General features: G+C 37.1%; 1 protein-coding gene and 1 long non-coding RNA gene across 11 annotated transcripts in view; one reads left to right on the top strand and one right to left on the bottom strand.

The window, feature by feature from the left end:
- The window catches only part of LOC311077114 (protein NLRC3-like), a 56,593-nt gene extending 37,671 nt beyond the window's left edge, over window positions 1–18,922 (top strand). For 6 of the 10 annotated variants that reach the window (XM_084138918.1, XM_084138923.1, XM_084138920.1 and 3 more), the window contains 5 exons: window positions 1,450–1,623; window positions 5,232–5,405; window positions 11,555–11,728; window positions 16,863–17,036; window positions 18,633–18,922. In XM_084138918.1, coding sequence (XP_083995044.1) covers window positions 1,450–1,623; window positions 5,232–5,405; window positions 11,555–11,728; window positions 16,863–17,036; window positions 18,633–18,639 — 703 coding nt within the window. In that variant the 3' untranslated portion in view covers window positions 18,640–18,922. The remainder of the gene's footprint in view (window positions 1–1,449; window positions 1,624–5,231; window positions 5,406–11,554; window positions 11,729–16,862; window positions 17,037–18,632) is intronic. The other 4 variants (XM_084138924.1, XM_084138926.1, XM_084138919.1 and 1 more) reach the window with 2 other exon arrangements.
- A 1,134-nt stretch (window positions 18,923–20,056) lies between these two features.
- Window positions 20,057–21,842, bottom strand: LOC311077116. The gene is made up of 3 exons (XR_014604761.1): window positions 20,870–21,842; window positions 20,183–20,460; window positions 20,057–20,071 (listed from the first exon to the last, which is right to left on the bottom strand). It is a non-coding gene; the product is annotated as an uncharacterized lncRNA (long non-coding RNA).
- Between the last annotated feature and the right edge of the window lie 1,216 nt (window positions 21,843–23,058).

Genomic DNA, 23,058 nt, shown 5'->3' on the forward strand with positions numbered 1-23,058 from the left:
AATAATAAAATTAAAAGCAATAGCTGATCATTCTCCATAACGCGATCGCTATTCACATCTCATATCATCAGTAAACCGCCGCGTTACCAAGGCAACGACTGATGCGTTTGCATTACATCCCAAAGAGCGGCTGCTGTCAAACCCACAGTGGAGAATGAAGCCGTAACCGCACCAGCTGACCCGGATCGGTTACAATGAGAACCGTTCGGCCCGACAGTGCAAAAGCGGCTAATGTCGTAAATACGAGTGGGAAGCTCTGGATTTTCTATAAACCCTTATCTTATCTTTTTGCCACATATAACAACAATCATTATCTATAAGCATAGCAATTATTATTCAACAAGAGACAATAAAGAACTAAATGAAAGTTTGAAAGTTTATTGAATTAACTAAAATTATACATTTATAACTATACAAATAATTACATACTGCATTCAGTACAACACCATTATTTGATCAGATCTTTGAAAATAAGCTGTCGTGCTAAATCGTGTTTAATAGACAGCATGACCAGACCATTTAGTCTTTCCTGAGACAGTGTTCACTACAACATTGACAGGATCATTGAATCAGTGATTTGAACTCGGTAAAGCAAATCAGTTCTGTTCATGACTGAATCATCTAGACTGGTTTATTAACGGGTTTCTCCTATTCACTGCAATGAACCGACTCAAATGATTCATTGACGAATCGCACATCATTACAAATGTACACCTATGACTAGAACGAAATCGTGAATTTTGATCGATTCCTCACAGAAATTGGCTCCAAGGTTTCAGAAAGCCTAAATATATACATCACTGGACTAGTTTTATTGTCGCTTGGTGATTTTCCGTTTCCGCACTGTGTCGTTTCTGAATAACCCGCGAACGAACACACACACTTGGCACACACTATAATGAATACCCGTTCTTTATAGCGTGCTTCCTAAAAGATTATTTTACGAAGTAAATGCCAAAATCATCCAGGAAATTATGGAGTTCTGCTGGACCCTTAGAATCGTCCCAATCCTCCCCTGTTAACACACACACACAGACACACACACACATACACACACAGACACACACACACACACATTCACACGTTCCTTAAAATGTTTACAAATACATTAATCACACACACAGACACACACACACATACACACACAGACACACACACACACACACACACACACACGTTCCTTAAAATGTTTACAAATACATTAAGCATTAAATCACATTCACACACACGTTGGGTTTCCATGTTTTATGGGGATTTTCCGTAGAAATAATGATTTTTATACTGTACAAACTGTATATTGAATCCCCTAATCCTAAATGTTTTAATTTAACAACTTGTTTCTAATGAATATTTGTATATATTTCATATTGACAGCATTATGTTATTTATTTTTTAAGTGTCATGTTTATCTCTGGATATAGGCTTAATGTGTGTCATTGTTCTCTACAGGTTGTGTGATTGTGGTGTCACAGATGAAGGTTGTGCTGCTCTGGCTTCAGCTCTGAGATCAAACCCCTCACACCTGAGAACACTGAGTCTGTCTGGGAATAAACTAGGAGACGCAGGAGTGAAGCTGTTTTCTGCTGGACTGGCGAATCCTCACTGTAAACTGGAGGAACTGTGGTAAGATCATCTCTACCATAAAGACTCGGAGTGAATAAGTATTAATAAGTATTAGTATTAATATGTACAGTAGATAGTGTATACACTATATCTTTGGTGTAAGCCCCATCCGGTGGTTCAGAGACAGACTCCAGCTTGAGCCGTCAGATCCTGCCGGCGGTAGAAGGCAGCGGTGAGGAGTCTCCCTGAAGAGGAACATTTACATCTTACTATATTATTAAAACTAACAGTTAAATAAACCGGACGAACTACAAACCAGACAACAGATGCAGGATACAGTGAAGAGGGTTTTTTAAATTACAAATGTTTGCTGTAAATCAACTTGCCTTGTAATGCTTGTGCAAACAGACCCTTGTAAAAGCTTGAGCATCGCCTCAAAATGTGTGTGTGCAGCTGAAAAGAGGGAAGTGGTGTGTGTTTCACCTGAACCAGGGCTGTCACCATATCAGATTTATCACTACATGATTATCATGGCCAAAATAACACACAATAACAATATATCACCATATCTATGGACATCTTGAAAATAATAATAATAATGCTATCAGTCAAATTCATCTTTACTTTGTATATTTTGTGTTGTTTTTGAAAAAGAAGAATCACTCCATCACACACAAAAGGAACAATTACACTTAATGCGACCGGTCTGAAATAATGGCAACACTTTATCACAAGTATACAGTAACACAGCGCTTATAAATCATTTTAAACTATTAGTTTATAGTTAATGAATAATATATAATAGTATATAAGCTGTAGTTAATATATTAAGAGACTATATACAAATAGCAAATTCTTGGTTCACTGTCACTGTAATTAACCAAGTATTATTGTTTAATTAGCTCTTATGTAAAGAGTTAGATAATGCTTTGTTAACAACGTATTAACCATAAATAGTTTTCACTCTAGATTAGGTCACGGAGAATCAGAAAATGTCATTAAGTGCTTTAATACAGCCTTTATTGGACATTAATTACATTAATATTAAGAGTTCCTTAAAATGCTTACATTAAGCACACTCTCACACACACACTCTCTCTCTCTCTCACACTCACACACACACACACACACACACACACACACTCACACACACACTAGGGCTGGATACGATATGTACTGCAGTTTTTAAGAATTGCGTTTCTACAATGCGATTCGATATTGCAATGTATTTCTTCTTTTTTACACTAGACTATGGGTAAAAGTTAAATCATACTCTTATACAGACTGTACATGATGTATAAGATGAGTCATATTTACAAATTCAATTCATCACATCTTTCTGAGTTTTATTTCAGAAGCATCATACAGTGCTACATTCTCTTGATTAAATAATTCAATTACAAATACATGTTTTAACAGTCAGTTGTCGCCACCTAGTGTCGGAATAATGTAATCGATAAATGCGTTATTTTAGGCGCCAAGTTTCTATCAAAGGCTGATTTACTCTATTTTGATCGCTATCTTAGACATCGATGTTTATATTCGAGCTTTAAACTTTTATCCCAGTACTTCTATGATAATTTGAACTATTGTATCACAGAAATAATGATACTATTATGAGGTTTTAAAGACCTTTTGTGAAGCTGTTTCATGACAACTCTCTCTGGGTCAGCGGCAGCGCCAACACAGATTTGAATGTTTCGACATGATTTTGTCAAAGGTTTAATAGACAAATTGAAAGATCGTGTGGGTGTTTGAATGGAGATCACAGTATTTTAAAGATAAATCGTGCAGCTCTACTGTCTTATCTCTCTCTCAGCATATGAGTAGCGCGAGGGCTTTTCAGTGCTTTCAGTCTCACGTCTCTTCCGCGCGTCCACTTGAAAGGGATATTACGTCACTCAACACTCATATGGTGGTTTCATGTCATCTCGTAAAGATTGTATTTACGAGTTGAACGCACATGAACGCCTCCACAATAGTCGCTTTTCCTCCGTCGGGCCGAACGGTTCTTATAATGGTAATGAATCCTCAGCCGAACCGTGCTGGTAGAATCCGTGAAGTAAAGTCGCCCGGATTGGTCACTTGTCTGTTGCCTGGCTGCCAGTTTCTCTGGAGCTGGTTAAGTATATTAAGTAAAGTCACTCTTTGAGTGAACTAAACAAAGCAATAATCAAATTAAAAGCAATAGCTGATCATTCTCCATCGCGATCGCTATTCACATCTCATATCATCAGTAAACCGCCGCGTTACCAAGGCAACGACTGACGCGTTTGCATTACATTCTAAAGAGCGGCTGCTGTCAAACCCACAGTGGAGAATGAAGCCGTAACCGCACCAGCTGACCCGGATCGGCACGGAATGGATCGGTTACAATGAGAACCGTTCGGCCCGACAGTGCAAAAGCGGCTAATGTCGTAAATACGAGTGGGAAGCTCTGGATTTTCTATAAACCCTTATCTTATCTTTTTGCCACATATAACAACAATCATTATCTATAAGCATAGCAATTATTATTCAATAAGAGACAATAAAGAACTAAATGAAAGTTTGAAAGTTTATTGAATTAACTAAAATTATACATTTATAACTATACAAATAATAACATACTGCATTCAGTACAACACCATTATTTGATCAGATCTTTGAAAATAAGCCGTCGTGCTAAATCGTGTTTAATAGACAGCATGACCAGACCATTTAGTCTTTCCTGAGACAGTGTTCACTACAACATTGACAGGATCATTGAATCAGTGATTTGAACTCGGTAAAGCAAATCAGTTCTGTTCATGACTGAATCATCTAGACTGGTTTATTAACGGGTTTCTCCTATTCACTGCAATGAACCGACTCAAATGATTCATTCACGAATCGCACATCATTACAAATGTACACCTATGACTAGAACGAAATCGTGAATTTTGATCGATTCCTCTCAGAAATTGGCTCCAAGGCTTCAGAAAGCCTAAATATATACATCACTGGACTAGTTTTATTGTCGCTTGGTGATTTTCCGTTTCCGCACTGTGTCGTTTCTGAATAACCCGCGAACGAACACACACACTTGGCACACACTATAATGAATACCCGTTCTTTATAGCGTGCTTCCTAAAAGATTATTTTACGAAGTAAATGCCAAAATCATCCAGGAAATTATGGAGTTCTGCTGGACCCTTAGAATCGTCCCAATCCTCGCCTGCTAACACACACACACAGACACACACACACACACAAATGTTTCTCAAAATGCTTACAAATACATTAATCACACACACATACACACACACACACACATGCTCCTTAAAATGTTTACAAATACATTAAGCACACACACACACACACATTCACACGTTCCTTAAAATGTTTACAAATACATTAATCACACACACACACACGTTCCTTAAAATGTTTACAAATACATTAAGCATTAAATCACATTCACACACACGTTGGGTTTCCATGTTTTATGGGGATTTTCCGTAGAAATAATGATTTTTATACTGTACAAACTGTATATTGAATCCCCTAATCCAAACTGATGGAATTTAACAACTTGTTTCTAATGAATATTTGTATATATTTCATAATGACAGCATTATGTTATTTATTTTTTAAGTGTCATGTTTATCTCTGGATATAGGCTTAATGTGTGTCATTGTTCTCTACAGGTTGAGGGATTGTGGTGTGACAGATGAAGGTTGTGCTGCTCTGGCTTCAGCTCTGAGATCAAACCCCTCACACCTGAGATATCTGGGTCTGTCTGGGAATAAACTAGGAGACTCAGGAGTGAAGCTGTTTTCTGCTGGACTGGCGAATCCTCACTGTAAACTGGAGGAACTGTGGTAAGATCATCTCTGCCATAAAGACTCGGAGTGAATGAGGATTAATAAGTATTAGTATTAATATGTACAGTAGATAGGGTATACACTATATCTTTGGTGTAAGCCCCATCCGGTGGTTCAGCGACAGACTCCAGCTTGAGCCGTCAGATCCTGCCGGCGGTAAGCCTTGTTTATACTTTCGCCTGGCTCCGCAGACTACGCGCGCACCTCCCCAAACGGACGAGGCGTTTATACTTGACGTGCTCGCCGTTGTACTATTCTTTGAAACGACAGGGGGCGACTCGAGTAATTGTCCTCTAAACCATCAGGAATCAGCGGTGAGAAGAAGAAAGCTATACACACGTGACAATGTTTATTTTAGTACACCACTACCAATACCACACTACAAAAAGAATCGTGTAAAACCCAGTAAACCCCGAGATTATTACTCGTGACAATAAAACAAAATATATGGATATGAGATGTGTATACAACATAACTAAATTAACGATCTCCTACATATTTTCTAATTTCACTAACATTTTATTAAGTTTCGTGAACATTTTTATTAAACATGGACCTTTATGTTCATTAAAAAATACTTTGTATGCTATTATATGCTCATTTTTTAAATGTAAGCAACTCATAAAGACGTGCAAACTGGGTGCCGGTGTGGTGAGAAGTTCGAGCTCGGCCAGATTCGGCTCGAAGTCGTTCATCTTCGGATGCGGCGCCGCGCGCGTTGTTACAAAAAATGTCGCGCACACCGCCAGGCGAAATTGGGTCTTGCGAACCCAACGCGCACGACCGCCCACACCACAATGACGTCATTTTTGCCGCGCGCACCTTCGCGCTCGTGCGGACGCGTCGAGTATAAACCAGGCGGTAGAAGGAAGCGGTGAGGAGTCTCCCTGAAGAGGAACATTTACATCTTACTATATTATTAAAACTAACAGTTAAATAAACCGGACGAACTACAAACCAGACAACAGATGCAGGAGACAGTGAAGAGGGTTTTTTAAATTACAAATGTTTGCTGTAAATCAACTTGCCTTGTAATGCTTGTGCAAACTGACCCTTGTAAAAGCTTGAGCATCGCCTCAAAATGTGTGTGTGCAGCTGAAAAGAGGGAAGTGGTGTGTGTTTCACCTGAACCAGGGCTGTCACCATATCAGATTTATCACTACATGATTATCATGGCCAAAATAACACACAATAACAATATATCACCATATCTATGGACATCTTGAAAATAATAATAATAATGCTATCAGTCAAATTCATCTTTACTTTGTTTATTTTGTGTTGTTTTTGAAAAAGAAGAATCACTCCATCACACACAAAAGGAACAATTACACTTAATGCGACCGGTCTGAAATAATGGCAACACTTTATCACAAGTATACAGTAACACAGCGCTTATAAATCATTTAAAACTATTAGTTTATAGTTAATGAATAGTATATAATAATATATAAGCTGTAGTTAATATATTAAGAGACTATATACAAATAGCAAATTCTTGGTTCACTGTCACTGTAATTAACCAAGTATTATTGTTTAATTAGCTCTTATGTAAAGAGTTAGACAATGCTTTGTTAACAACGTATTAACCATAAATAGTTCTCACTCTAGATTAGGTCACGGAGAATCAGAAAATGTCATTAAGTGCTTTAATACAGCCTTTATTGGACATTAATTACATTAATATTAAGAGTTCCTTAAAATGCTTACATTAAGCACACTCTCTCACACACACACAAACTCTCTCTCACACTAACACACACACATACACACACACACACACACACACTCACTCTCTCTCTCTCTCTCTCTCTCTCTCTCTCTCTCTCTCTCTCTCTCTCTCACACACACACACAAACTCTCTCTCACACTCACACACACACTCTCTCTCTCTCTCTCTCTCTCTCTCTCTCTCACACACACACACACACACTCACACACACACTAGGGCTGGATACGATATGTACTGCAATTTTTAAGAATTGCGTTTCTACAATGCGATTTGATATTGCAATGTATTTCTTCTTTTTTACACTAGACTATGGGTAAAAGTTAAATCATACTCTTATACAGACTGTACATGATGTATAAGATGAGTCATATTTACAAATTCAATTCATCACATCTTTCTGAGTTTTATTTCAGAAGCATCATACAGTGCTACATTCTCTTGATTAAATAATTCAATTACAAATACATGTTTTAACAGTCAGTTGTCGCCACCTAGTGTCGGAATAATGTAATCGATAAATGCGTTATTTTAGGCGCCAAGTTTCTATCAAAGGCTGATTTACTCTATTCTGATCGCTATCTTAGACATCGATGTTTATATTCGAACTTTAAACTTTTATCCCAGTACTTCTATGATAATTTGAACTATTGTATCACAGAAATAATGATACTATTATGAGGTTTTAAAGACCTTTTGTGAAGCTGTTTCAAACTCTCTCTGGGTCAGCGGCAGCGCCAACACAGATTTGAATGTTGCCATATGATTTTGTCAAAGGTTTAATAGACAAATTGAAAGATCGTGTGGGTGTTTGAATGGAGATCACAGTATTTTAAAGATGAATCGTGCAGCTCTACTGTCTTATCTCTCTCTCAGCATATGAGTAGCGCGAGGGCTTTTCAGTGCTTTCAGTCTCACGTCTCTTCCGCGCGTCCACTTGAAAGGGATATTACGTCACTCAACACTCATATGGTGGTTTCATGTCATCTCGTAAAGATTGTATTTACGAGTTGAACGCACATGAACGCCTCCACAATAGTCGCTTTTCCTCCGTCGGGCCGAACGGTTCTTATAATGGTAATGAATCCTCAGCCGAACCGTGCTGGTAGAATCCGTGAAGTAAAGTCGCCCGGATTGGTCACTTGTCTGTTGCCTGGCTGCCAGTTTCTCTGTAGCTGGTTAAGTATATTAAGTATATTAAGTAAAGTCACTCTTTGAGTGAACTAAACAAAGCAATAATCAAATTAAAAGCAATAGCTGATCATTCTCCATCGCGATCGCTATTCACATCTCATATCATCAGTAAACCGCCGCGTTACCAAGGCAACGACTGACGCGTTTGCATTACATTCTAAAGAGCGGCTGCTGTCAAACCCACAGTGGAGAATGAAGCCGTAACCGCACCAGCTGACCCGGATCGGCACGGAATGGATCAGTTACAATGAGAACCGTTCGGCCCGACAGTGCAAAAGCGGCTAATGTCGTAAATACGAGTGGGAAGCTCTGGATTTTCTATAAACCCTTATCTTATCTTTTTGCCACATATAACAACAATCATTATCTATAAGCATAGCAATTATTATTCAACAAGAGACAATAAAGAACTAAATGAAAGTTTGAAAGTTTATTGAATTAACTAAAATTATACATTTATAACTATACAAATAATTACATACTGCATTCAGTACAACACCATTATTTGATCAGATCTTTGAAAATAAGCTGTCGTGCTAAATCGTGTTTAATAGACAGCATGACCAGACCATTTAGTCTTTCCTGAGACAGTGTCCACTACAACATTGACAGCAGGGGCGATTCTAGGATTTTCATTTTAGGGGTGCTCAGCCCCCAATGAGGGTATGATTTAAAAAAAAAAAAAAGTTAGTTTATGGTCTAATGCGCATTATTAACTAGTTTCATTCATTCATCCATTAACATGGATATGGCAGGGTTTTATAATCACTGAGGTACCGAATGCGAGGTATTTAGGGGGGTCAGGGGTCATGCTCCCCCGAGACAATTTTGATTTCTCTGATCTACATATGTGCATTTTAAGATGTTTTGAAGGCCAAAAAAATTGGATAACAACAGCTTTAAAACCATGTGCGGGCAGCTGTTTATTTTTCTCACCTCATCAGCATCACACTCTTTTTCTCTTTGTTTTTCTCTTGCTCTGTCTTTTCCCCTCCTAAAGCTGAGCTTTGACTGATATAGGCTTTTCATTTTTGTCTGTCAGTGAAGAAAGTAAACATAGGGTCAACTGATAGGTTGATTCATGAATCATTTTCTCAGACAAAGCTACCAGGAAAGCTAGATAACTAAGTTTATTAAATTCATTCACAATATGTACACATTCATTATTGATCTAGGCCTAATACATGGCCGTAGACAGGGCTTTATAATCAAAGAGGTCATAAATTTGAGGTTGTTATGGGGTTAAACATTTTTATTTCTCTGATATGTGCATTTCAAGACGTTTGAAGGCCAAAAAAGGATAAGAAATAGATTTAAAACCTGCTCTCTCCTCATCTCCATCACTCTGTCTTTTTCTCTCAGTCTCCTGATCTTGCCCTGTCTCTTCCCCTCCTAAAGCTGAACTTTTTTAATTTACTGAAGGCTACAAATTGTATTATATTAATTCTCAACATGTACACATGCATTATTAATCTTGTGCCTATGAAAACGGCTTTGTTAATGTTTCTTGTCCCCTCACAATGACATAATTACACGTTATATAGGCCTATTTTCAGCTCAAAATGGCGAAATTAGACAAAAGTTTATTAGTTTTCTAATTATTTTTGTCATTCGTTTAACATTTATGACCTAAAAAACTGTCAAATATAAAATGTTTAGTTTAGCTACTTACATCTTCTTAACTCGCACTTGAGCGTAAACTGAAGCGTCAGTCGTGCTGCTAAAATTCGCGCTCAGCAGCTTCTGTGAACATAAAGCCCGCCTACTTTGATTTGATTGGTCATCTCAAATATTCTGACATTGACGAGAAGTGAAAGACCAATGAGGCTCAGATGAACAAACACACACACACACGCGCGCCTCTGTTTCTGACCTGCGCTCTGCTTGGCGCTGCTGCGGATTGAAGATGAAGAACATTATTTAACCTTGTCAAAGACAAAAAATAAAAATAAAATTTTTTTTTAGAATAACAACATTTCTTACTCCAAGTTTTAGGGGCTAGCCTCGCCCATGATTGACAGGATCATTGAATCAGTGATTTGAACTCGGTAAACCAAATCAGTTCTGTTCATGACTGAATCATCTAGACTGGTTTATTAACGGGTTTCTCCTATTCACTGCAATGAACCGACTCAAATGATTCATTCACGAATCGCACATCATTACAAATGTACACCTATGACTAGAACGAAATCGTGAATTTTGATCGATTCCTCACAGAAATTGGCTCCAAGGTTTCAGAAAGCCTAAATATATACATCACTGGACTAGTTTTATTGTCGCTCGGTGATTTTCGCATAAATTCGTTCCGCACTGTGTCGTTTCTGAATAACCCGCGAACGAACACACACACTTGGCACACACTATAATGAATACCCGTTCTTTATAGCGTGCTTCCTAAAAGATTATTTTACGAAGTAGGCTAAATGCCAAAATCATCCAGGAAATTATGGAGTTCTGCTGGACCTTTAGAATCGTCCCAATCCTCCCCTGCTAACACACACACACACACACACACACACACACACACAAATGTTTCTCAAAATGCTTACAAATACATTAATCACACACACATACACACACACACACACACAATGCTCCTTAAAATGTTTACAAATACATTAAGCACACACACATACACACACACACACACACAATGCTCCTTAAAATGTTTACAAATACATTAAGCACACACACACACACACATTCACACGTTCCTCAAAATGCTTACAAATACATTAATCACACACACATACACACACACACACACACACACACACAATGCTCCTTAAAATGTTTACAAATACATTAAGCACACACACACACACACATTCACACGTTCCTTAAAATGTTTACAAATACATTAAGCACACACACACACACATTCACACACACGCACGTTCCTTAAAATGTTTACAAATACATTAAGCACACACACACACACACGCACGTTCCTTAAAATGTTTACAAATACATTAAGCATTAAATCACATTCACACACACGTTGGGTTTCCATGTTTTATGGGGATTTTCCGTAGAAATAATGATTTTTATACTGTACAAACTGTATATTGAATCCCCTAATCCTAACTGTTTTAATTTAACAACTTGTTTCTAATGAATATTTGTATATATTTCATATTGACAGCATTATGTTATTTATTTTTTAAGTGTCGTGTTTATCTCTGGATATAGGCTTAATGTGTGTCATTGTTCTCTACAGGTTGAGTGATTGTGGTGTGACAGATGAAGGTTGTGCTGCTCTGGCTTCAGCTCTGAGATCAAACCCCTCACACCTGAGATATCTGGGTCTGTCTAAGAATAAACTAGGAGACTCAGGAGTGAAGCTGTTTTCTGCTGGACTGGCGAATCCTCACTGTAAACTGGAGATACTGTGGTAAGATCATCTCTACCATAAAGACTCGGAGTGAATAAGTATTAATAAGTATTAGTATTAATATGTACAGTAGATAGTGTATACACTATATCTTTGGTGTAAGCCCCATCCGGTGGTTCAGCGACAGACTCCAGTATCCATTTGAGTTTAAGAATTTGTTCAGCTGGTTGAAGACAACTTTTTCAATGATTTTGCCTGTGAAAGGAAGATTTGAGATCGGTCTATAGTTGCTTAATATAGTCTTATCCAGATTGCTCTTTTTCAGGAGGGGTTTGACAACAGCAGTTTTAAGGGAGTTTGGAAAACTTCCATAGAAAAGTGAGGCATTTACCACTTCTATGAGATCTGCTTCTAAACAGTCTAACACACTTTTAAAAAAAGATGTGGGAAGTGTGTCAAGGGCGCAGGTTGATGTTTTAAGGTGCTGAACGGTTTCTTTCAGAATTTTGCCATCAATTTCTTCAAAATCAGACATAGTAACTACTTTCTCAGGTTGAAGTCTGATCTGACTGACCCCAGCGCAACTCAAGGATGTGCTGATCACCTTTCTAATATTATTGATTTTCTCAGAGAAAAAGGTAGCAAACTCACTACACTTGCTGTCGGAGAGCATTTCACTGGGAATCTCGCTTGGGGGATTTGTTAGTCTGTCGACAGTAGCGAAGAGATTTCGAGTATTATTTAGGTTTCTGTTTATGATATTGGAGAAGAAAGTCTGTCTAGCTTTGCCTAGTTCCATATTGAAAGCACGAATGGTGTCTCTATAGATGTTATAGTGGATTACAAGTTTTGTCTTTCGCCACATGCGCTCTGATTTTCTGCATTGTCTTTTCATAATTTGCACTGCTGTTGAGTTTCTCCAAGGTGCTTTTTGTTTACCATTCTTCCTGACTTTCACAGGAGCAATATCATCAATTACATTTTTAACCTTTGAGTTAAAAGAATCAAGGAGAGAATCAACCGAGTCAGCAGATATGCTCGGTCTTAGGGATATGGCCTTCATAAATAGTACACTAGTGTTCTCATTTAGGCATCTCTTCTTGACAGACACAGATCTAACTTCAATGGCAGGAGAGATCAATAAATCAAAGAAAATACAGTAATGATCAGAGAGTGCGACATCCTTAATATCATTCAATGAAATGTTTAGACCCTTACTGATAAGTAAATCTAGAGTGTGTCCACGATTGTGTGTGGGCCCATGTACATGTTGAATCAGATCAAAAGTTTTTAAAACAGTATTGATTTCTTTTGTCATATTATTTTCTGCATTATCTATGTGAATGTTAAAATCTCCAGCAATAGTGAAACTGTCAAACTCTGAGGAAATTATTGATAACAGTTTCCTTTTAACACAATACCCAGATGTTCGAAAGACGGGTAATTACCAAATGATATTTGCTTACATTGATAGACATCTTTAAAAAGAGCAGCTACACCCCCACCTCTCCTTCCAGCTCTGGAGACACTCATAAAGGTAAAGTTCGGAGGAGATGTTTCATTGAGGATTGTTGCACTGCAGCTGTCTTCTAGCCAAGTTTCATTTAGAAATATAAAGTCCAGGTTGTATGTGCTTATAAAGTCATTGACTAGAAGTGATTTATTTTTAAGTGAGCGGATGTTTAAAAGTGCTAACTTAACAGTCTTGCTTTTTGTGTCCACAATCTTAGTTTGTCGTGTGATAGGCACCAGATTAGATGGGTTTGCTGTACGGCTTTTAAAGGCCTTAGACTTTCTAACATGTGAATGAACAGATGATACAGGAACACTGGGTTCCCGCTTGTTCTGTAAACATTTGAGAAAGTTACTGTTATCACAGCGGGGACCCGGCACAAATCACTTGGAGCTGGTATTGGTTGATTTTGTAACACCTCTAGCAGACGGTGGAAGTTGTGGGCCCTGGCGTTGTGGAAGGGGCCTTAATGCTCGAGGAGGAGGAAGAGGGGGAGGGGGGAGAGGGCGAGCTGCGCCCATAGACTTTGGTGGTAGTGATGTTTTTCTGGTTGATATCTGGGGGCTTCCAGCGAATTGGGTTCCAGCATACACTAGTTTTTCCATTTTCTCTGAGAAACACATCAATGGGGATGTAGGAGATAGTGATAGCGGTGAGAGTGGCTGTGGTGTTAATGGAGGCTGTAATATGCTGTCTTGGCTTTCCTGGTCGTGTTTGGGTGCTGAATCTGTTGTTACTGGTGGCTGTAATGTACTGTCCTGGCTTCCCTGGTCATTCTTGGGTGCTGAATCTGTTGTTTTTGGAGGCTGTAATATGCTGTCCTGGCTTCCCTGGTCATTCTTGGGTGCTGAATCTGTTGTTATTCGAGGCTGTAATATGCTGTCCTTGGGAGCTGAATCTTGTGACATTTCTAATATGTCACAGTCTGACTCTGGTGAGCTCAGTGGGCAGGGCTCAGCTGAAGTTGTGTCCGTGAGCAGAAGATGTTTTGGCTGCATGGTGTTATCATTGTCTTTGTGAGATGTGTCAGCCGCATGTCCATTCAAGTCCTGAAGTGAAGTCCTGTGGTCATTCAAACTGTGTCCAGGTGAGTGTGTGCCATTCTGGTTGATTGGATTGGCAGAAGGATGATGAAGGGAGAAAAGGATATTGTCCTTTAGCACTCTTGAACCCAGTTTGTTTGGAAGATGGCCATTTTGTTGAAACAGTGGCCTCTGATTCCAGAAAAGATTAAAGTTGTCTATGAAGTTCACTCCTTTTATATTACAGGTTTTTTGCAGCCATGAATTAAGCCCAAGCAACCGTGAGAACCTGTTACTTCCTCTAGCTGGAAGTGGTCCACTGATGAACGTTTGTACTTTCAGTCTTTTGAGTGTTTCAAAAAGTTCATTGAAATCTTTCTGAGTTTTATTTCAGAAGCATCATACAGTGCTACATTCTCTTGATTAAATAATTCAATTACAAATACATGTTTTAACAGTCAGTTGTCGCCACCTAGTGGCGGAATAATGTAATCGATAAATGCGTTATTTTAGGCGCCAAGTTTCTATCAAAGGCTGATTTACTCTATTTTGATCGCTATCTTAGACATCGATGTTTATATTCGAGCTTTAAACTTTTATCCCAGTACTTCTATGATAATTTGAACTATTGTATCACAGAAATAATGATACTATTATGAGGTTTTAAAGATCTTTTGTGAAGCTGTTTCATGACAACTCTCTCTGGGTCAGCGGCAGCGCCAACACAGATTTGAATGTTTCGACATGATTTTGTCAAAGGTTTAATAGACAAATTGAAAGATCGTGTGGGTGTTTGAATGGAGATCACAGTATTTTAAAGATGAATCGTGCAGCTCTACTGTCTTATCTCTCTCTCAGCATATGAGTAGCGCGAGGGCTTTTCAGTGCTTTCAGTCTCACGTCTCTTCCGCGCGTCCACTTGAAAGGGATATTACGTCACTCAACACTCATATGGTGCATTCATGTCATCTCGTAAAGATTGTATTTACGAGTTGAACGCACATGAACGCCTCCACAATAGTCGCTTTTCCTCCATCGGGCCGAACGGTTCTTATAACGGTAATGAATCCTCAGCCGAACCGTGCTGGTAGAATCCGTGAAGTAAAGTCGCCAGGATTGGTCACTTGTCTGTTGCCTGGCTGCCAGTTTCTCTGTAGCTGGTTAAGTATATTAAGTAAAGTCACTCTTTGAGTGAACTAAACAAAGCAATAATCAAATTAAAAGCAATAGCTGATCATTCTCCGTAACGCGATCGCTATTCACATCTCATATCATCAGTAAACCGCCGCGTTACCAAGGCAACGACTGACGCGTTTGCATTACATTCTAAAGAGCGGCTGCTGTCAAACCCACAGTGGAGAATGAAGCCGTAACCGCACCAGCTGACCCGGATCGGCACGGAATGGATCGGTTACAATGAGAACCGTTCGGCCCGACAGTGCAAAAGCGGCTAATGTCGTAAATACGAGTGGGACGCTCTGGATTTTCTATAAACCCTTATCTTATCTTTTTGCCACATATAACAACAATCATTATCTATAAGCATAGCAATTATTATTCAACAAGAGACAATAAAGAACTAAATGAAAGTTTGAAAGTTTATTGAATTAACTAAAATTATACATTTATAACTATACAAATAATTACATACTGCATTCAGTACAACACCATTATTTGATCAGATCTTTGAAAATAAGCCGTCGTGCTAAATCGTGTTTAATAGACAGCATGACCAGACCATTTAGTCTTTCCTGAGACAGTGTTCACTACAACATTGACAGGATCATTGAATCAGTGATTTGAACTCGGTAAATCAAATCAGTTCTGTTCATGACTGAATCATCTAGACTGGTTTATTAACGGGTTTCTCCTATTCACTGCAATGAACCGACTCAAATGATTCATTCACGAATCGCACATCATTACAAATGTACACCTATGACTAGAACGAAATCGTGAATTTTGATCGATTCCTCACAGAAATTGGCTCCAAGGCTTCAGAAAGCCTAAATATATACATCACTGGACTAGTTTTAGTGTCGCTTGGTGATTTTCCGTTTCCGCACTGTGTCGTTTCTGAATAACCCGCGAACGAACACACACACTTGGCACACACTATAATGAATACCCGTTCTTTATAGCGTGCTTCCTAAAAGATTATTTTAAGTAAATGCCAAAATCATCCAGGAAATTATGGAGTTCTGCTGGACCTTTACAATCGTCCCAATCCTCCCCTGCTAACACACACACACACACACACACACACACACACACACACGTTCCTTAAAATGCTTACAAATACATTAATCACACACACACACACACACACACACACACACACATATACACATATACACACACACACACACACACACACACACACAATGTCCCTTAAAATGCTTACAAATACATTAAGCATTAAAGCACATTCACACACACGTTGGGTTTCCATGTTTTATGGGGATTTTCCATAGAAATAATGATTTTTATACTGTACAAACTGTATATTGAATCCCCTAATCCTAACTGTTTTAATTTAACAACTTGTTTCTAATGAATATTTGTATATATTTCATATTGACAGCATTATGTTATTTATTTTTTAAGTGTCGTGTTTATCTCTGGATATAGGCTTAATGTGTGTCATTGTTCTCTACAGGTTGGAGGATTGTGGTGTCACAGATGAAGGTTGTGCTGCTCTGGCTTCAGCTCTGAGATCAAACCCCTCACACCTGAGAACACTGAGTCTGTCTGAGAATAAACTAGGAGACTCAGGAGTGAAGCTGTTAAAGGATCTGAAGGATGATCCACATTATAAACTGGAGACACTATTGTAAGAATAGTTTTTAACAATTTTCATCATCATATTTTCATTTAAAGTTCAAATGGCTGATTTACTCACTAGAAATATAAGTAAATTGGACCAGGTTCAGTAACACCACGTGTGTGTGTGAATATTGTGTCTGAGATCATCAGAGTCTTAAATTCAGCTTCAGTTTCTGTAGGTCTCTGAACTCTAAACTGTGTTTAATATGAGTTTAATTCTGCTCATACTGTTGTGACTGATTGTGAAAATAATATTAATGTTATTTTCAGATTTTCCCCTTTAACTGTCTCTATAGGCATCTTTACACAGCCGAGTTCAGGCTGCTCTAAAGCGGATCTGTGTCTGCTCAAAGTTCTGTGTAAAGACACAATGCCGCATAAAAGCAAACTTAAAGTATGACGTGTCTGACCCACCTCAGCCCCTAGTATCAGAGATGACTCTGGTATTGTTTTGGTTCAGTGTAAATGAACGTGACCTTGTGCCGCTCTAAACTACGATGTTGTCATGACAACCAAACACGCGGCGCGAGAATCAAGAAGCGGAAGACTAAACATATAGGCCTAGCTCCATATTGTTTTAGCCAAATTAAAAAATGTCAGCCAACAAGGGACAATAAAGTAAAAGTGTCCTGTACTCACATCGTGAAGCAAACCACCAAAATAGAGTCGTGGACGTGTGTAATCAATTGGCTTTCGCCGTTTGTAATCTTCCTTTAAAGAGACTGGCAGATCAACGCGCCGCTACATTTCTCTCAGATACGCTAAATGCTTATTCGGCGTCACTGTGTTTTATTATATTCCAAAAATCATCTTCTTGAGGACGATATTTCACCCACACACGACCTGCCTGAAACACTAACGACAGCAGAATTGTTCTTTCTGGCTCTTTGAAAAAAAGAAAAAAAAATCCTGTGGTGATCGACCCGGTGTAATAATTCAGAATTTCTTTGTATCATTTGTTCCTTCTGGAACAATTTTATTAAGAAATAGAAAATAGCTATCAGTACCACAGAGTTATGACAAACATCAAAGCGTGAGATAGCTAACGTTACTGTATATCACGCATAGGAAATCTAAAATTCTGTATTTTTATTTATCTCGAGTTTTATTTCTTTGTTTACTATTTAATTACTTTTAAATTCATTTTATAACACTTTGTTAAAACTGTAGTTTTAAAATAGTAATGTTCAAAGTATTATTTCCCGCGATTTTAATTCCTGTGTAAATGCATTTATGTTCTCCACGTCAGAGAAGCAATAAACATTCTGTGTAAATGCACATTTTGTGATTTTATGCCACTTCAGATTTGGTTTCTGTGTAAAGACGCCTTCTGTGTGTGATAATCTGAGATTTGGGTTGTTATTAACTGATATTAAATGTGAGTGTAATGATCATTTCTGCTGGTTCTGTATCAGCTGTCCGGTGTGTGAAAGTGACCTTTCATGTGCTTTTGATTTTGTAAAGTGACTTTGAGCATCAGATAGAAGCTATATGATCATGCTTGAGAATTAATTAATATAGATTATCTAGTTAGTTTTCTTATGAAAAGATGTGACAGACGTAATATCTCATACTGCATATGTGACTGTGTGTTTTATTTTAGGTATTAGATGCCAGTCTGATCTTCTGATGATCATCTGATGGTGAATAAGGATCCACTACAGAGACTCACAGTCAACAGAATCAACAGAGACTGAAGATACAGTGACTTCACTGTTATAAATTAAGACTTTATTCAGATTTCAACAATCCTCTGACAGACCTTTTATTTGTATAAATGTACAGAAACTCAAAAAGCTCTGAGTTTTGTTTCAGAGTAAATAAAGAGCCTGAATATGTTTGTGTTGTACCAGCAGAGGGAGACAAAGACTAATAAAAATTAATTTTTCATAATTATGAGAAGAAGAAACAGTTCAAGCTCACTTTTAGAAAGCAATGGAAGCTTGAGTTTATACATCTTTTATTTTAATAATAGTTGCATTACATTTGTATTAATGTATTAAAGGGGTCATATGATGCGTTTTCATGTTTTCCTTTTTCTTCAGTGTGGTGTGTAGCTGTTTTTGCATGTATACCCTGGTGAAAAAAAAATATGTTAAGTATACTTGAAGCCAGACTAATTATTAGTATACTTCAAGTGTGTTAATGATTAGTTAACTTAAAGTGTGCTATTTTGAAACAACTAATTTTGTACTAAGTATATTTTAGTAGTAATGAAGTTGTAGTAAAGCATAACTTTAAATGTATTTAGTGTACTTTTGTGTACTAAATTGGAACAACTTTAAGTATATTTAGTATATTTTAAGTATATGCCTGTGTAGGGACTAGTTACATACTTGATTAGTGTATTAAAGTGCACTTTATTTGTGTTACAAGTACATTACAAATTAATTACAAGTGTCTTCGAAACATACAAGAAATATACCGTAAATTTATTAAAAATATATACTAAGTATACTTGCAGCCACACTAATTATAAGTATACTTCAAGTGTGTTAAGGATTAGTTAACTTTAAGTGTGCTATTTTGAAACAACTAATTTTGTACTAAGTATATTTTAGTTGTATTTAAATTGTAGTAAAGCATAACTTTAAGTCTATTTAGTGTACTTTTGTGTGCTAAATTGGAACAACTTCAAGTATACTTAGTATACTTTAAGTATATGCCTGTGTAGGGACTATTTACATACTTGATAAGTGATAATAAAGTGTACTTTATCTGTGTTACAAGTACATTACAAAATCATTACGAGCAATATACAAGTCTATTATTTTTGAGTAAAAATGATATTCTCCGTAATACCTTTGGCTTAATCCAAATACTACAAATAGCACACTTTGTCTTCAATAACAAATGCACATTAATAAACAAATATTACTTAGCTATACTTTGTACAATATACTTTAAAGCTATAGTAGGCAATGTTGGAGAGCTAGCAAGATTTGAAAGCGGCACCTCTTCTAAGCTCCACCCCCTCCCGTCAGTACTCCGTCCAAAGCTACGCCCCCACAAACATGAACGCGCATCCACAGTCGGAGTCAGCTGCAGGTCACAGGAAAGCAGAGTATTTTTGTCATGTTGGAATAAATATTTTGAAACGATAAATGCCTTTCCTTTACCATTTCAGCATAAACAAGCTATTACTTTTCTTACCTCCTTACATGCTAAATGAATAATGACAATGAATGTGGTATAACACTTTTTTTTTAATTTTTTTTTTAAAACGAACAAGAGAGACCTAAGAAAAATACTTTTTTACACAAGTATCTGTACTTTCGCTGCTTTTGATTGTCATAAACAATCTGTATTTACATATAATAAATAAGAAATAAATATATATAAGAAAAGGAGTGTCCAGGGATGGCTGACAGGTCAGGCTTTGCATGAGGCGTCGTCTGCTGTGGTGATCTACTCCTTTGGCAGTGATTTACCTTTAGGAAGAATATCACAATTACACATCTGACAATAATTACTGCATCTCAAAGACACACAAAGAATGACAACAAAACTTTGTTTCCATTTCACACAGTAACAAACATTTCTTCTCGTAGCTAACAAAACACATATGCCACATCACCACAGTTGTCCCGTTTATAAGCAATATTAACGTCATTTTATCACAATTATAATGCAGACACTTGCGACTATGGCTGTGCAATATGTTCAAAATGGCATGTCCTAAAAGTCAGATAAGCAGACCTGTAACGCAACTGGCTTACACCGACAGAGAAGCTAATGTTAGCATTGCTAGTTAGCACTAGCTACAAAAGTAGCTACGTGGCCTAACGTAACATATATCATGGAAATAACAAATCCCCCCGAAGCAAAACAAATAATTACCTGTTCAGCAGAAAGAACGCAACCTCGGCATCGCTTTTCATCACTTTTGCTCCCTCAGTTGTCTCCACCATTCAAATGCTGCAATGTTGACGCAAGTTTGTTCTCTGGCTTTATCCAGTGCCTGTTTCGTTGCAGCCTTTTCTGCCTCCGATTTTCTTTTTTTTAGGCTTTTTATCAGGGCGAGCAGTTACCAGCAAAGCTGGCATTGGTAGATTTTGCTGCATTTTCTCTTCCATTGTGCCGCAAACTCCTGCTTACTCGGTGTAGTGAGCTGAATGTTTCCGGAGCGGTGACATGTGATGAGTGCACGCAGGGCAGCGCACGCAGTGGGGCTCGGGCACGAGACATGAAGGCATCTGATTGGTTCTTTACATTCGCACCGAATGGCAGTGATTGGTCAGAGTTTTTACTGTCCTGCAGCTGCTACAGAGGTCTGATTTTTTTCATTCCTTTTTCTGAACACATAATGTATTGACTACTCTCAGGATGGAAGGACCATTTCACCCAGTATAAAAAAAAGTGTTTCTGAACAGGATTACCTACCCTAGTGAGTGAACTTCCATTTTTGGCCATGCAATATAGCCAGTGTTTACTTGGCTGCATGTTAAACGGCCACTTGTGACATCACAATCCAGTAGCTGCCACTTTCTGTACAGTAGAAAACACATTTTCTTGTGTGTTCCAATGGTGTGATTGTTGATGTAAAATTTGTAATGGATTTGTGTTTATTGTACATTGTGCCTATCTTTAACATTGTATAAACTTAAATTAAAAATACTTAAATCACAATTACAAAAGTAGCCATTTGTACACTGCATACTCAAATCTATTTTAAGTAGATCAACATAAGTATGTTTTCTTTAAATACACAAAAACTTAAAAGGACTTGTAGTGTACTTTTTAGAAATATGTTAAAAGTGTGCTTGTTTTTAGCATATTTCTTAAAAGTGTAATTAATCATATATTTATTACCAATGTACTTATAGTGCACTTGTTAGAAATATATTAAAAGTATGCTTGTTTTTAGCATTTTTTTTTAAAGTGTATTTAAGCATACATTTATTATCAATGTACTTATAGTGCACTTGTTAGAAATATATTGAAAGTATGCTTGTTTTTAGCATATTTCTTAAAAATGTAATTAAGCATATATTTATTACCAATGTACTTATAGTGCACTAGTTAGAAATATATTAAAAGTATGCTTGTTTTAAGCATATTTCTTAAAAGTGTAATTAAGCATATATTTATTACCAATGTACTTATAGTGCACTTGTTAGAAATATATTGAAAGTATGCTTGTTTTTAGCATATTTCTTAAAAGTGTAATTAAGCATATATTTATTACCAATGTACTTATAGTGCACTTGTTAGAAATATGTTAAAAGTATGCTTGTTTTTAGCATATTTCTTAAAAGTGTAATTAAGCATATATTTATTACCAATGAACTTATAGTGCACTTGTTAGAAATATGTTAAAAGTATGCTTGCTTTTAAATATATTTTTAGAAAATATACTAAAGTACTATTATTTTAAAGTGTGTTAAAAGTTGTATTATAAAAATAGATAAAAAGCATGATGCTAATATACTTTTAATATATTTAAAGATAGTATATTTTTTTTAAATATATTTGCAATGTACTATTGAAAAAGGGAATATATTTCAAATATAATAAAGTATACTTTTTTTTCACCAGGGTAGGATCTACAAACTTTCAAAGCTCAAAGTCTCCTACAAAAAGGTCTTGGGTGCTCGAGCCCCTTTTTAAAATTAATCAAAAGTGCCCCTCTCCAACAAATATCAATGATAATATTGGGGTCAATAAAACAAAATGCATTCGATTATAATTAACATGACAATGTGAACAAAACTAAAGTAGCCTATTTTTACGAATCTGTCAGTCTGAGGTGTCGTTGCCATAACGCGTTGCTATGGGTTGCGTCACGTGTGTGTGTCTTGCTTCGGGCTTGACTGACGTGACCATAGACATAATAAATATTTATATTATTTATGTCTATGGAGGTGACGGGGTCAGTCTGCGTGATTCCCCCACATAAAAAACATGTCATAAAACTATGTAAATAAAAAGAGGTAATTTTTTTTCCCTTGTGCAGTTGCTAGTGTTAACTAGTGTACAAAATAAATATGATTTCACACACACACACACAAACCAAAAAAGAGCTTAAC

The sequence above is a fragment of the Abramis brama genome (genome assembly GCF_963993115.1).
Source record: "Abramis brama genome assembly, contig: SCAFFOLD_99, whole genome shotgun sequence".
NCBI classification, from domain to species: domain Eukaryota; kingdom Metazoa; phylum Chordata; class Actinopteri; order Cypriniformes; family Leuciscidae; genus Abramis; species Abramis brama.